Genomic DNA, 13,691 nt, shown 5'->3' on the forward strand with positions numbered 1-13,691 from the left:
ATGGCCGACACCGCCGCGCCGCCGCCGCCGGCCGCCGCCGCCGCCCCGCAGGGGGGGCTCCCCGGCGGCGTGGCGGGGCCGGCTGCCCCCGGCAGCAACCCGCTCTCCCGCAAGCTCAACAAGATCCTGGAGACTCGGCTGGACAACGACAAGGTGGGGCCGCGGCGCGGCGCGGCCTGCCCGGCGGGGGTGGGCTCGGCGGGCGCCGGCCCCGCTCTGCCCCTCCGATTTGAGCTCCCTTGTCGCGCAGATTAAAAGCGAGGCTCCTTCGTCCTCCCCGAGCGGCACGCCACGCACCTGCTCGTCCTCCTCCAGCCGCGGGGAGGTTTCTATCGCTAGGCTCTGCGGGCGCTTCTGAGGCTGTTCCCCATTTCAATGTTTTGTAGCAACGGATAGGTCATGCTCTAACCAAATACAATGTTTCTGATTAAAGCCATTATAAAAATAATAGACAGAGTCGTGTATTATAACATATGAGCAGCGGAAGGGCTCAGCAGTTACTTTAGTTATTTACCACCTGAGCCGGAGCCTGTTTTGGTGGTCTCTTTCCTTTAAAACCACAAATTGGGTTAGTTATATGTAACATCCGTCTTTGTAACTGAATGGAAATTTTGGCTCTTTTTTTATTTCTCAGGAAATGCTGGAAGCTCTCAAGGCTCTTTCGACCTTTTTTTTTGAGAACAGTTTACGCACACGAAGAAACTTGCGTGGAGACATTGAACGTCGAAGTCTAGCCATAAATGAAGAATTTGTCCACATATTTAAGCAAGTTAAAGAGGTAGTGTGTTTACAGTTTTATCAGCTATCTCACAAGAGCACTACTACTTAAAATGTTTTCCTAAAGGACTTAGGGATGTTTTGATTTCCCAGGACAAATGTACTTTTACAGTAAAACTGTTTCAGAACTTGTACCATCTGATGAAAATCTTGCTCAGAGGGAAATGATATTTTAAACAAGTAAAAAAAATCACTTGTGAACATTGATCTGTAGAGGTACTTCTGCTCCACCGATCCCTAATCTACAGTACCTGTGTACCTCCCAACATGGGCATCTCGTTTTGGTGGGATGAAGCTGGGCCCAGATGTGGCATTTCTGATTTAAAAAAACAGATATTGTTGTTTGAATCTGTTTAGGAACTCGAGAGTATAAATGAAGATGTGCAAGCAATGAGCAGCTGTTGTGAAGATATGTCCAGTCGTTTGAAGGTAATACATGTGTTTTCCATTTTTTTCCTTTTGAGATGTATTTGCTTTCTTTTAACAGGCTAAACAATTATTTTGGAGGATTAACAGCGCAACTGAGATGTTTCCAAAGTATAGCTATTATTTTACTTTAGGATATTAACATTTTTCTTTTTACTTGTTTAGAAAATGTATTGAGCAAATTATTTTCCTTTGTTCCTACTTCCAATTCAGCAGATAGCAATAAACCTTTTTGAGAATATCAATGTAATATCCATTAGTGTTTTTGTGGAGAGAAACTGTTTGATTAACTAGGATATGCGTGAGATGAAAGGGTTAATTATGTTTGTGTATTTTGATTTAAAAATTGTCTGTTGCATTGACTACAACTGTTGAGTTACACGTTCATATAAATATCTCAGCTATATTTGTGAGAAAGTATATTATAATTCAAAGAGTGAGACAAATGTAATGTGCAGTCTTGATCCTATTGTTTTTGTTTCATAACTATGTCTCAAGATGTTGAGGCGCAACAAAAGTAATTTTGTTTCATGATAATCCTGAATACATAATGTACTAGAGGATAAAAGTTGTGCTTTACTGCTTTATAACACGTTACTAAATGTGGCCTCATTTTAGTGTACAAGTTTAATACTCAGTCCAGTGGTGAGTTTAAAAGGGTTATGAATATTTGCATCTAGGCTGAAGTATAGATGTTTTGCCAAACCAAATCTGTTCTGAGGATAGCATGTGAATTGTAGTATGTGAGTGAGAGTCCTTCTCTAAAAACTCCTGTGCAAACAGTTACTTTCTTCCCCTATAATGTGTACTTAAAGATATTTAGATGAATAGACTTCATAAACATTGTATATAAGGGAACTTGAGAAAGCTCCTAGTTTCATGAGCTTTCTCCAGAAAGTGTGAGAGAGGAAATACACATACAGTCTAGCCCACTGCACCATTTAATACTGTTCATCTGGATATAAATCTGCTGTAGTTCAGAGACTGATTAAACTCTCAGATGTGGAAATGAGTCAAGTGTCCATGCAGATTTTTATTCTTTTCTGTCTTTAGATTATGTAATGCAGCTATCATATCTTTTTCAGAGCAAATAGGGCCACCCTGCTGTGATTCATTTTTCTGTTAAAATCAGTATATAGTTTTGGTCTCTGCCTCACAGAAGGTTTCTTCTTGAGCCCTGTAGAACTCTGACTTTACTCAATTCAACCTGTTTTACTTGTCTGTATGATTATAAGATAAGTTAATAAACTCATGAACTAGCAAACTCAGTTGTCAAGTACTCTGGTATTTTACCTGAAATAAAACATCAAGGTGGCATGTGCTCAAGCTGAGTAAGACATCAGTGTACTGCGACAGAAGAGCAAATACAAGATATAGAAAGGAATATTGCACATAAGGCAGAAGTGTAATGAGAGGGCAGTGTATTAAGACAGTAAAGCAAATGCAAGATACGAGAAGGTCTATATATTTCTCTTAGTCTCAAAGCTTTTACATTTTATATTTTGTAAGTTTATAACATTATTCAATAGAAACAGCTAGCTACTGGTCCAGGACAGTGAGTTAATATATGTGATGGCTGAATGGAAGAAAAGAAGGCAAGCACTAGAATGTGACAGGGATAAAGCAGGGTTAAAAGATAATGAGCGTTTTAGTTAGTATACTGAGGTGGAGAAGAAGAGAAATGTTTTTATTTTGAATCCAGAAGAAATATAGCAAATATCAACTTTCCAATTTTCTGATGTGTCTGACTCTTTTCTACCAGTTATACTGTTTTGCTTGTATTGTAAGCTCCTACTGTTGTTACTGTATGTATATAATGTATCTGACTTGGTTTTGGATGCATGTAAATAAAAAACGGTTATTGATGTATCTAGTCAGTTCCAGCAAAATTGCTTTTCTTTCCTTTCTGCTATCTTGCTATTACTAGTCCTCTTAACAATTATTTCTATCCAGAAAGGAAATGTGGAGAACTCTTGTTTGGAAAGGAAGCAAATTTCTTCTTCCCTCTGCTATGATATATTAAAATCTGCAACTCTGAAGGAAAAAAAAAAATACCTGGAATTAGTGAATTTCTCCACAAAATAGTCCAGGACCAGTCTTCAGTTGTAATGGTCTTTTCTATTATATTGAAAGTTGCAGTTCTTTATTGCTCATCTCTCTGTTTTTGGCTTTTTAAGTGAAAGGTATTGCTGAAGGGTGAACCCCCACCCCCAAATCTGACGCATTAAAAGTCAATGTATATTATTAAAACAGAAATAAAGTTACAAATATGAAAATATATATATATATATATATATATAAAATATAAAAAGTCTAAAGATATCTTAAAAGGATTCTGAAGTTACTAAATCTTCAGGAAATTCTGTCAAGTTTTGTATGCCAGTCTATTATAGTTTCCTTTGGAAAATTCAGCAATTTGCACTTTAGCAGTACTTGCTTATTGTATTTACGGAATACTCAGGCTCCCTCTGACTGAAGTCGTACTTGTGCATTTTCTAGTCGTTTTCACCTTTCAAGGTGTTCCTGTAGCTTAACTGCTTTTGCTTTATAGCTACTCTAATACAGCAAGTAGAAAGGGCTAGAATGAATCAATGTGTGTATATACTTGCATTAGACCTTTAAGAGGTTTCAAGGCTGTCTTGTTCATTTTCAGCTAAGACAATAATTTAGCTTTATTAAACATAGTTTGATTTCAGTCTTGAGATTATTCACCAAGAGTATCTTTATAGTTCTTTCCCACCCTCTTCTCTTGCAGTATTTTTCCATATTGAGTACATTTTGATTTCAGGATTTGTGTGTGTGTGTGTGTTTAATTTCCTTCTTTTTCTCCCTAAAACTAGTGGTGTCCTGTGCGAGAAAAACAATTCCAGATCTCTCTTATCTTCTTGCTGAGAAACGTATTTCTGAACTCTTTTAACTTCAGTTACAGCAGTCCCTACAGTCATGCGACTGCTGTCTGTAGCAGAATTGTTTCTGCATGGATTTCCTTGTGTTGTCATCACTGACCATTCAGAGCTGGGCTCTAGTGATGGACACTGGGCTTTTTCAAGCTGAGCATTTTAAGTGTATTGCACTTAGGCCTTACAGACCTATAAGCTGCTTGGGCAATTGAGCTGAGTATAGCTGAGAAGCACTGCTGTATTCATGTTATCTAATATGGCTGGGTAGGTGCTGACACTAGGCGGTTTGACATCCAGATCAACATTTCTCACTTCTCATTTGTAACAGCAAAGAATTTACAATTGATGAACAGACAAAATAATGAGAACTCTTTGTACTATTTATGTAACATTTTTATATTAACTGTATCTGAATTAAATATTAATTATGTGCATATATAAATTTATGTAAAGATAAAAATATATGTGGATAAGGATATTAATTAGGGTTTTCTTTCATGCCTGAAAACTGGGAGGGTTAGTGAATACTTATTGCAAAAAAGCAGTCTCTTTCAAAGAGTACACTGTTTCAACTACTTATAGTCAGAAAGCCACAAAAGTATTACATACTTTTAAAGTTTGTGTAATACATTTGATATGTTTGTTTGTTTCACATACTTACAATTCTAACTATATTCCAGGCAGCAAAGGAACAAACCCAGGACTTGATAGTGAAAACAACAAAACTTCAAGCAGAAAAGTATGTATACCATCTTATTTATTTCTTAAAGACATGACCGTACTGGTCTGATTTAATTTTAGATCTGGTTCTGTCTTTCTTATTTTTGAGTATTGACTTTGCTTTTTTATTTGTACTTTTGTTTTTGACACTGTTCTTGTTTGTAGTTTAATTGGAGTTGAACTCTTAGTTTATTACTGGAGGATACGGAAAGTTAAGAATGTGTTAGTGCTTACTGCCATAAAAATGACTTTTTAGGGAAAAGAGTAAGTTCTAGTAGTACAGTGTGCCAAATATGAATGTGTTCTACCTGATGCCAGTTGACAATATAAGTTACAATGTTTTATAAGAGATAAGATTGTACATCAGATTAGAATTCCTAAAACATCAGTATGTTTTGTTTCTTGGACTTAAGCTTTTAGAAATACTTGGAATAGCTTATTGGTATTAATCAAGGTATATAGGATTCTTCCAGTTGTCTCTGAACTTAATTTTTTTCCCTAATTACGCTCAAACACAAGAAAACATTTGTTTACTGTGAGGGTGGTTGAACACTGGAACAGGTTGCCCAGAGGGACTGTAGAGTCTCCATCTCTGGAGTTATTCAAAACCCAACTTGACACAGTCATGGGCAGCCTGCTTTAGCTGACCTTGCTTGAGCAGGGGTTTTGGGCCACATGGTCTCCAGAGGTCCCTTCCAACCCCAACTATTCTGTGACTCTCTCTAGCTTAGTGTTCCAGTAGTGCAGTGCCATTGAGTGACTGGTGACTGGTTGGTTGCTGTTTCCTGTATAATTAAGAGATTTGCACAAATTTTGTGCAGACTTAAAGAATGACTTTTTATTTGCTGCATAATAGGGTTTTTTCTGTGTTACAAATACAGTGCTTTATATAAAAAGGGTTGTGGGTCTATAAATCTACAAAAGAAGTATCCATACCTTTTAAGTGAATTCCTTCACATTATAAATATATAAATATAGAGAAGTTGTTTGCCATTATTTTTGTTTGAGGTTTTTGTGACCTAATATTTGTCTTTGAAGGAAAGATGATTTAGACTTTAAAAGAAGGGTGTCGGGAAGCAGAACTGGGATTTGCTCTTCTTAGTCACTCTCTTAGTCTGTGACTTTGGATGAATTCCTCTACTGACAAAAATTTACCAAAAGTATTTCAGTGCTCATTTTTTTTCATTATTAGTTTCGTATTTTTTTGTTTTTGTTGTTATTCCAATATATTCTTTGGAAAGCACTCTTGTGCAGAGATTAACAACAAAAAGTGGAGTATAACATACGTTTTCCATATTTAAAACCAACTGTAAGATATATAAGTACAGTTCAATGATCCTAATGCAGAATACTTTTTCCCTTGGTCCTCCAGCCTCTCGTGGAAGAATAGATTTGTATCTTGCTCTTTTTGGTATTTTTACTCATGGGAAGAGGATAATAGTCTATGACAGATTCATATAATCTTTATCATTTTTATGGTTAGAGCATCTAGTTTTACAGCTTTAGCCTTTGTCAGCATAGAACAATGAATCTCCTTGCTTTATGTGCTTTCTTCTAGAAATTATATTTAGAACACTGGCGATTAGAAATAATTATTTCCAGTGATAAGTTTCTAGTGGAAATTATGATTTGGGATAGTCCTGGGTGCGCTTTCAAAATCACTAGGCTCATGCTGTCAACTTCGGTAGGGGATGGATTATGTCCTCTGAGAGTCTGAATGTGAGGTTAGAGTGTAATCTGTATATAATTTAAAAGTTGAATGTGGCATACTGCATAAAATACAATACTGGTTGTTATAGAATGAAGGATTTTGCAAAGTCACAATTTAAGGAAGTAACTGAGCAAAAGGCAGGGCTTAAATCACAGAAACACAGAAGGGCTGAGGTTGGAAGGGACCTCTGGAGATCATCTAGTCCAATTCCCCTGCTCAAGCAGGGTCACCTAGAGCATGTTTCCAAGGATTGTGCCCAGATGGCTTTTGAATATCTCCAGAGAAGGAGACTCCGCAGCCTCTCTGGGCAACCTGTTCCAGTGCTCTGTCACCCTCACAGTGAAGAAGTTTTTCCTCATGTTCAGCTGGAACTGTCTGTGTTTCAGTTTGTGCCTGTTGCCTCTCGTCCTATTGCTGGGCACCACTGAAAAGAGTCTGGCTTCATCCTCTCTTCACCCTCCCTTCAGATACTTATATGCAATACTAAGATCCCCCCCAAGCCTTCTCCAGGCTGAACAGTTCCAGCTCTCTCAGCCTTTCCTTGTAAGAGAGATGCTCCAGTCACTTAATCATCTTAGTAGCCCTGTAAATAATTTTGTTATTTTGAATATGAATATATGAAATAGTGAGGTAGAGAAGTGGTCTTCTTTTTTGCATAGTCTCACAGAAAAGGAAAGTTGCTTTAATTCTGTTCTGAAGCAGAATAAAAGATAAAGAAACCGATTCCAAGTGATGTATATCTAATTCTTCTTAAATTCCATTAAAAGAGATTCTGCTGTTTTATTCAATTGCACCAACAGAGCAGAATTTTCTGTGCAATTTTTAACTTTGAAATATTTTTTAAAAAATCAAACTTTGTCTCACATACCACAGTATGTCTGAATTGTTTAAGTTCTTAAACCAGTGCTGAGGAATGGGATGTTTTTAAATATAAATAAAATTAGTTACATGCTTCTTTTTTGCATTAGTAATTACTAAATATTTTATAATAGCAGACATAATAGATTGCATCAATTTGCTGAACAAGTTGTTTACACTGCCCTTGAGGAAAGTCTTGATTCTACCCATGTCATCAATTTCTAGATTTAATTCTAATCCATTTTCACCTTTTGGCATTTTTTTTTTAATAGCTTCCAAAATCATACTTTAAATGAAACAGTGCCTCAGTAGCTATCAGTCAAAAAATAATGTCTTCTATTATGATTAGCATTTACTTTAGCTGCTCATTTTCTCCTAGAAGGAAAATGGCATGATTGAATTATAAAACTGAAGAGAGACGCTAAAGTTGCAGATGCATTTCATTCATTTAAGCTAATTAGGGATTTTAAAATGTTTATTTTTTGTATCTGATACTGAAATTTTAGACAAAATGAAAAGCTGACATCTTCACTCAGAGAAAATATGCTGAAGTTAGGAAGTTACTCATCTTAGGCAAATAGTTAATAGTTCACAGCTTTTTATTTACAAGTTACTTCTCTTCATTTTCTAAGAATGCAGTCTTGAAATGTGCAGAAACTCTCTTAGCTTTGATTTTGAGTGAGGATGTTTAGTTGTCTTTCTGTAATAATTTTAAGACTTTTTCAGTAAATGACAGGTGGAATCTTTGGCTTGGGTAAACTCTCTTCATGTCTGGTCAGAAGGAAACTTTGTCAAAAGGTGTTATAATTAGTATTGTGTTTAAACCAGACTGCAGTTAGAAGAAAGAACAGCAAGTTCACTTCAAAACTAGGGAAATAATAAAAATCAGTAACCAAAGTCTTTATAACTGGAGTTATAACTTTATCCACCTACATATACAAAGTAAATATTTAAAGGAAGCACTGAAATTGTAAGTGACCTATTTTCTTAGATAGCAACAGTTTTTGATTTTGCAAATATAAATACCTCTGCAGAAATTCTTTTCCCTGTATGGGGTTAGCATCTGCATAGTGGTGTGGGGTGTTTGGGTTTTTTTTGTTTTTTTTTTTTTTTTGTTTGTTTGTTTGTTTGTTTTTTGAGGAGCTGCATGATAGCAGCAAAGCACAGTTTCCTAAAGGTGCACAGTGACCATGGGAACATGAGTACGAGGATGAACATTAAGTGAGAGTGTTTATTTGTGCTTTCATCCTTGCAAGTTATTCTTTTTTTTTTTTTCTGCAGTAGTTGCAAAGAATGGCAGTGTTAGTGGTTCTGTGCAGGGACTTGGCTTATTATGCTTTCTAGGTATTTTTTGCATTGTTTTATCACCTATATTATAGCTGTAGTTAGAGATGATATTCAAATTCCTACGCGTCTTACCTGATCTCCTGGTTGGTCATTCTAGTTCCTCAAACTACCCATGCCAATTTTCTACAGCTTACTATACAAATAAGAGTTGGAGATATTAAAGTGGTCTCTCAAGGGAAGGGACATCCTATAATAAGTTTTGAATAGAAGCTTATATCCCTTATTTCAGAGGTGTATTTTGACAGCATGAGCTTGACCATAAAGGTGCCAGCACTGGTAGTTTTTGGTTGCCAAGTTACTTTGACAATGTAGCATGAAATATGTACGTGCTAGTTTAGACTAAATAAATACATATTAGGAAAAGTGTCTTTGGATATAAATTAAGTTAAATGTCTGGCTGTTTTCAGGGTCTAGGATAGTTTTATTTCTTTACTTCAAAAGTACTGGTAGTAGCTGCTAGCTGCTATTCCCCACCACTTCTATGAAGAGTAAGGGGAGAAAATTTAGTAATTACTGGAGCAGTGAGTGGATAGTAGATGTGTTTTGGGGAATGTTGCAGTGGGCTATGAAATCATGATGGTCTTTGAATACTGAAAATCATAGACTCAAAACTGTGAACTTTTCTTTCTAGGCTTGCTACCTAAAGGTACTTCACGGGGATCCTGTAAGAGTCAAGATTAGAAATTGAGAGCAGATTAGTAGGGTTTTGAGAAATGTTCTTCTCTCTGAAAATTTTGTGTTTCCTGCCGTGATCATCTGTGTGAATGAATCAATTTTCATGTGCAGGATGGTTGGTTTTACCCAGCTCATTTCCATGAGGACCGTAGGTATGGTAGAAAAGGTTATCACATTGTAGAATGTGTGTACGTAAGATCCAGATTATTATTTTTTTTTTTTTAAAGGAGAGCGTTTGTACATAGTGTTTGGGTTATTTGTTCAGAGGTGTCCTGGGAGGAGTTTTTCTTGGGAGGAGTGTCCATGGTTCCTGAGGTGAGTATGTAAAATGGCTATAGACACATGGTCAGAGGAGCAACCATTACTAGAGTTGCAGTGGACTAAAAGTTGGAGTACAACATACACAAATCACAATATCAATAGAGCTGATAGAATTGCTTATATTTAAGAAAGTCCAACACTCCTATACGTAATCCTGATGAGCTCTTTTGGAGTTATGTTGGCAAAATGTGTGATTAAGACATTTGGTTAGATAGATGGGGAAGAAAATAGCATGTTCATCTCAGATTCATTTAAAACTTCTGCATTCTCAAGCTGTTGCTTTGCAGCACATTGTTTTTCTTGTAACTTAGTATGTGAGCTTTAGATCTGATTGGTATAAACGCTAAATAAAGTATGTTACTTAGATTAAGAAAAAAAATTAATCTTTCTTTACTACAGTTGCACTGTTATGTTTGGGAATATGCCAGAGTAAGTGCATTTCTGTGGTCAATTATGTTGCTTGTTCTGAACTTATTAGATTAATTAAAATAACAGTACTGTATACTAGAAGCAGAGCAATTGTCCTTCACATTTTTTAAATTGTAATTTCAGTGTAACGTAGAAACTAGGGCTTTTTTTTTCTTTCCTATCTTTAAAATTGAGACATGAAGACTTTCCACCCTAACTTACCACAATTTAGTAAAATCACACTGTGAAGTAAAGTATCTCAAACCATTCGACCTATCTCCCTGCAGGCTAGGATTAACTCCTTGATGTCTAGTATTTTTTTTTTAATTTATTTGATAACTTGGATATTAAAGAAATACTGAGGCAGGTGATTCTGACAATTTCTGTGAAGTGCTCAGAGTCCACTTCATTATCTTACAGATTTCTGTGTATCTATTTAAGCATGCTGATACTGCTTTTAGGTTATTTCTGGCTTTTTATATATAATAATAAGGGGATAAATCTGCTTTCAAACAGCATCTGTTGTTTTTAAAAATATGCGGATTTATTTATTACCATTGCTAATAGGCCGACAGAGGAGTGACCTCACTCCTTTAGGTGTGTGGATTTTTTTTTTTTAATCAAACTTCCTGTGACTTGTCACTTCCCTTGTTGTACCTGAGTTTAGTTCTTTTTCTTCTTTATATAAAGCCAGAAAACTACTTGCAATACTGAACTTCTTCACCTTGGATTGGGAACAATTTTCCAGGAGTTCAGTACAGTTCCAAAACTAGAGAAATAATAATTTAGTTCCAAAATACTGTACATAGAATGCCAGAGGGCTGGCTGCATAGTAGTTTTACTGGCCGTTTAATGGTAAGATACTGTGCAAGATTGTTTTGAGGTTAGCCACAAATGACAGTCATGGATCTAACAATTGAAGAAAGAGACCAGAAGATGATAATTATAATACTAATTTATATAAAATTAAAGAAAGATGATTACATGAGTGTATGCATGTGCTCAGGATAATCACAGAAGATAAGCCTGCAAAAATAGAAAATTGGTGAGAGTGCAAATTAATTTTGTGGAAAGAAAGAAGATGATACCAGCCTATATGAGAGAATGTTAATGGAAACGGCTTGAGCAGATATTTTTCAGACAGGTGAGAAGATATAGGAGCTTTCTTTGAGATTATACTTTTGAACACGTAAGCTTAGAAAATAGGTTGGTTACTTCTGGTGATTCTCTATTAGTATATCAGCAAGTTTTTAAGGTTATTCTGCTGGTATATGCATGTTAATAAAACTTTAATGTTTTATAATTAACATTTGCTTTGTTACTTTCTATTATTTGCATTCTTAAGCGGAGCAAAATGCATGTGTTTCAATAGGCAATCAGTTATGTTGATTCTGGAAAATCAGTTTCTGTAGCATTAGTATTTTTTACTTTTTAAAAATATGCTCAGAAAACAGATTTAACTATCTTGGAAAGCAGCAGCATATACATCATTTTATGTTATGTTAATTGAATTACATTTAAACTTGTTCTTTACTGAAATTCAATAACCACAGTTTTCAGAGTTCAGTGAATGATTTGACTGTCACCTCAATACAAAGTCAAAAGTCTTGGGAAAAGTGTTTCTCAGTGAACATGTACTGCTACAATAGTGCTACTCTTAAAACAGTGGTCCCTCATTTCTGTCTTTCTGTCTCTTCTATATGGGGGAGGCTTGAAATTCTGGAGCCAATTTCCACCCCCCCCCCCCCCCCCGATTTGTACCACTATAAAGCATAGGTAATAGATCATAAAGCAGGAGTCAAAAGGGCTATAATGGATCTGAAGAGAGAACCTAATTTGCAGCTTTAGTCATCACCAGCAGAGAAACACTGCTCTGAAGTGCAGAATCAGTTATACACTATATAGAACTGTGTGTATATACACGCATTCACATGCATGCACATGCGTGCACACACACGTGCACACGCACACAGACACAGACATGCACACAGACACAGACAAACACACATACTGTTCCTGACTGATGTTTGTCTATCTGCTCATAGAAAGGTCTGTGAACGGAGAGTCCATGGTCCCCCTTGGTAGTTGATTTCAGTTCTTTAATTGGTTTCAGTTCTTTATTTTCCTAATATCCTATTTAATTCTCCTTTTGCTACTGTTTAAGGTCGTTTGTTCTGATCTTATTCCAAGGGGATGTGGAGAACAGTGTGTTCTTTTCGTATCTTTAGCAACATTTTAGAATTTGATGACTAATTTGAAGACTAGACTAAGCAGTTTCATTTCAAATGTCTTTATACCAGCTTGTATGAAACATAGCATGCATCTATATGAAGCTGTCCCTCTGTTTGGTACAGCAGTATCAACAATATTTCATCTCTGTAAGATGCAAAAGAATCTATTTATTGAAAACATATTCCTTTTTAACTTGATCTCCATTCACATTGCTAAACACTGATTTACCTAATAAGTATGTACATCAAATGGCTGATGTGAACAGTTCTGAAGGTGAGAACAGCTTATTCACATTATTCTCTAGATATGTACAGATGACATTCGTAGAAAGCCTGACTGGTATGTAAGTAGAAAATGATCAAATTCTATTAATTTATTTACAGCAAATAAGCTTTTCATTTCTGGTGTTTAGTAATCTGTTTGACAGAAGCTGTGAATCATTTCAGTGCAGTTAGTATCTTCTGTTGCTAAACTTCTGTTTGATTTAGCCTTTCTTCTTTACTTATTTATTTTTACAGTGGAAGGTATATGGCAGGGCTTCTCCATTGCAGGCTATCTATCTTTAGAGAGGGACTTTAGATGGGAGAAATCTTCTAAGTTCAAGTCAACTTTCCAGCTGTCTATATATCACTTTCATAATGACTTTCATAAATTCAGTAACTGTTCAATGTATAGGTAATTAAGTATTTTTGCACCTTCTCCTGTTCTTGGAACACTTATCTCTGAAGCTTGTTCTTTCCAGTAAAAGCCTTTTTCTAATTTCCAGCCTAATTCTTAGATTAAAAATTTTCCATTTCCTCATGTCGTCCGTTATCTTAAAGGATGGGTTTTTTCCCCCCTAAGTAATAGTTAGGCAACAGTCGTGTTCTCTGAGCTCTTTACTGAAGATTACCAAGCACAGTGTCCTTAGTCTCCTGTCATGAAATAGACTCTCCATTCCCATGAGCATCCTGCTAGCCCTGCTCCAATGTGAGTCCACTGTCCTTGACACAGATGACCAGGATTGCAGTCTGTTTTCTGGATGAAATCTCACCAGAGATGTTACACTTCTTTTAAAAGTACTGCTATTTCCTTGTATCCTGGGAATATGTTAGACAATTCGCTATGATTTTCTATACCTTCCTATTTTTTTTTCTTGGGCAGAAAATTTCTTGATTGTATTCCATGGTGTATTAGTCACTGAATATATTCTCATAATGTTTCTGTTCTCTTTTAATAAAAGTTGTGCATTTGACAGACAAAATGGCAAATAAAAACACTTGTCCTTAGCATTTACAAAAGCATTTTTATATTCACAGCTGATATTTATTCTTAGG

The 13,691-nt window shown here is 36.0% G+C and overlaps 1 protein-coding gene across 1 annotated transcript in view; it reads left to right on the plus strand.

Moving 5' to 3' along the window:
• The window catches only part of COG6 (component of oligomeric golgi complex 6), a 58,291-nt gene continuing 44,600 nt past the window's right edge, over window positions 1–13,691 (plus strand). Inside the window, exons 1-4 of the mRNA XM_067291558.1 lie at window positions 1–153; window positions 635–778; window positions 1,135–1,206; window positions 4,784–4,842. Coding sequence (XP_067147659.1) covers window positions 1–153; window positions 635–778; window positions 1,135–1,206; window positions 4,784–4,842 — 428 coding nt within the window. The remainder of the gene's footprint in view (window positions 154–634; window positions 779–1,134; window positions 1,207–4,783; window positions 4,843–13,691) is intronic.

Source organism: Apteryx mantelli, chromosome 1 (genome assembly GCF_036417845.1).
Source record: "Apteryx mantelli isolate bAptMan1 chromosome 1, bAptMan1.hap1, whole genome shotgun sequence".
NCBI lineage: Eukaryota > Metazoa > Chordata > Aves > Apterygiformes > Apterygidae > Apteryx > Apteryx mantelli.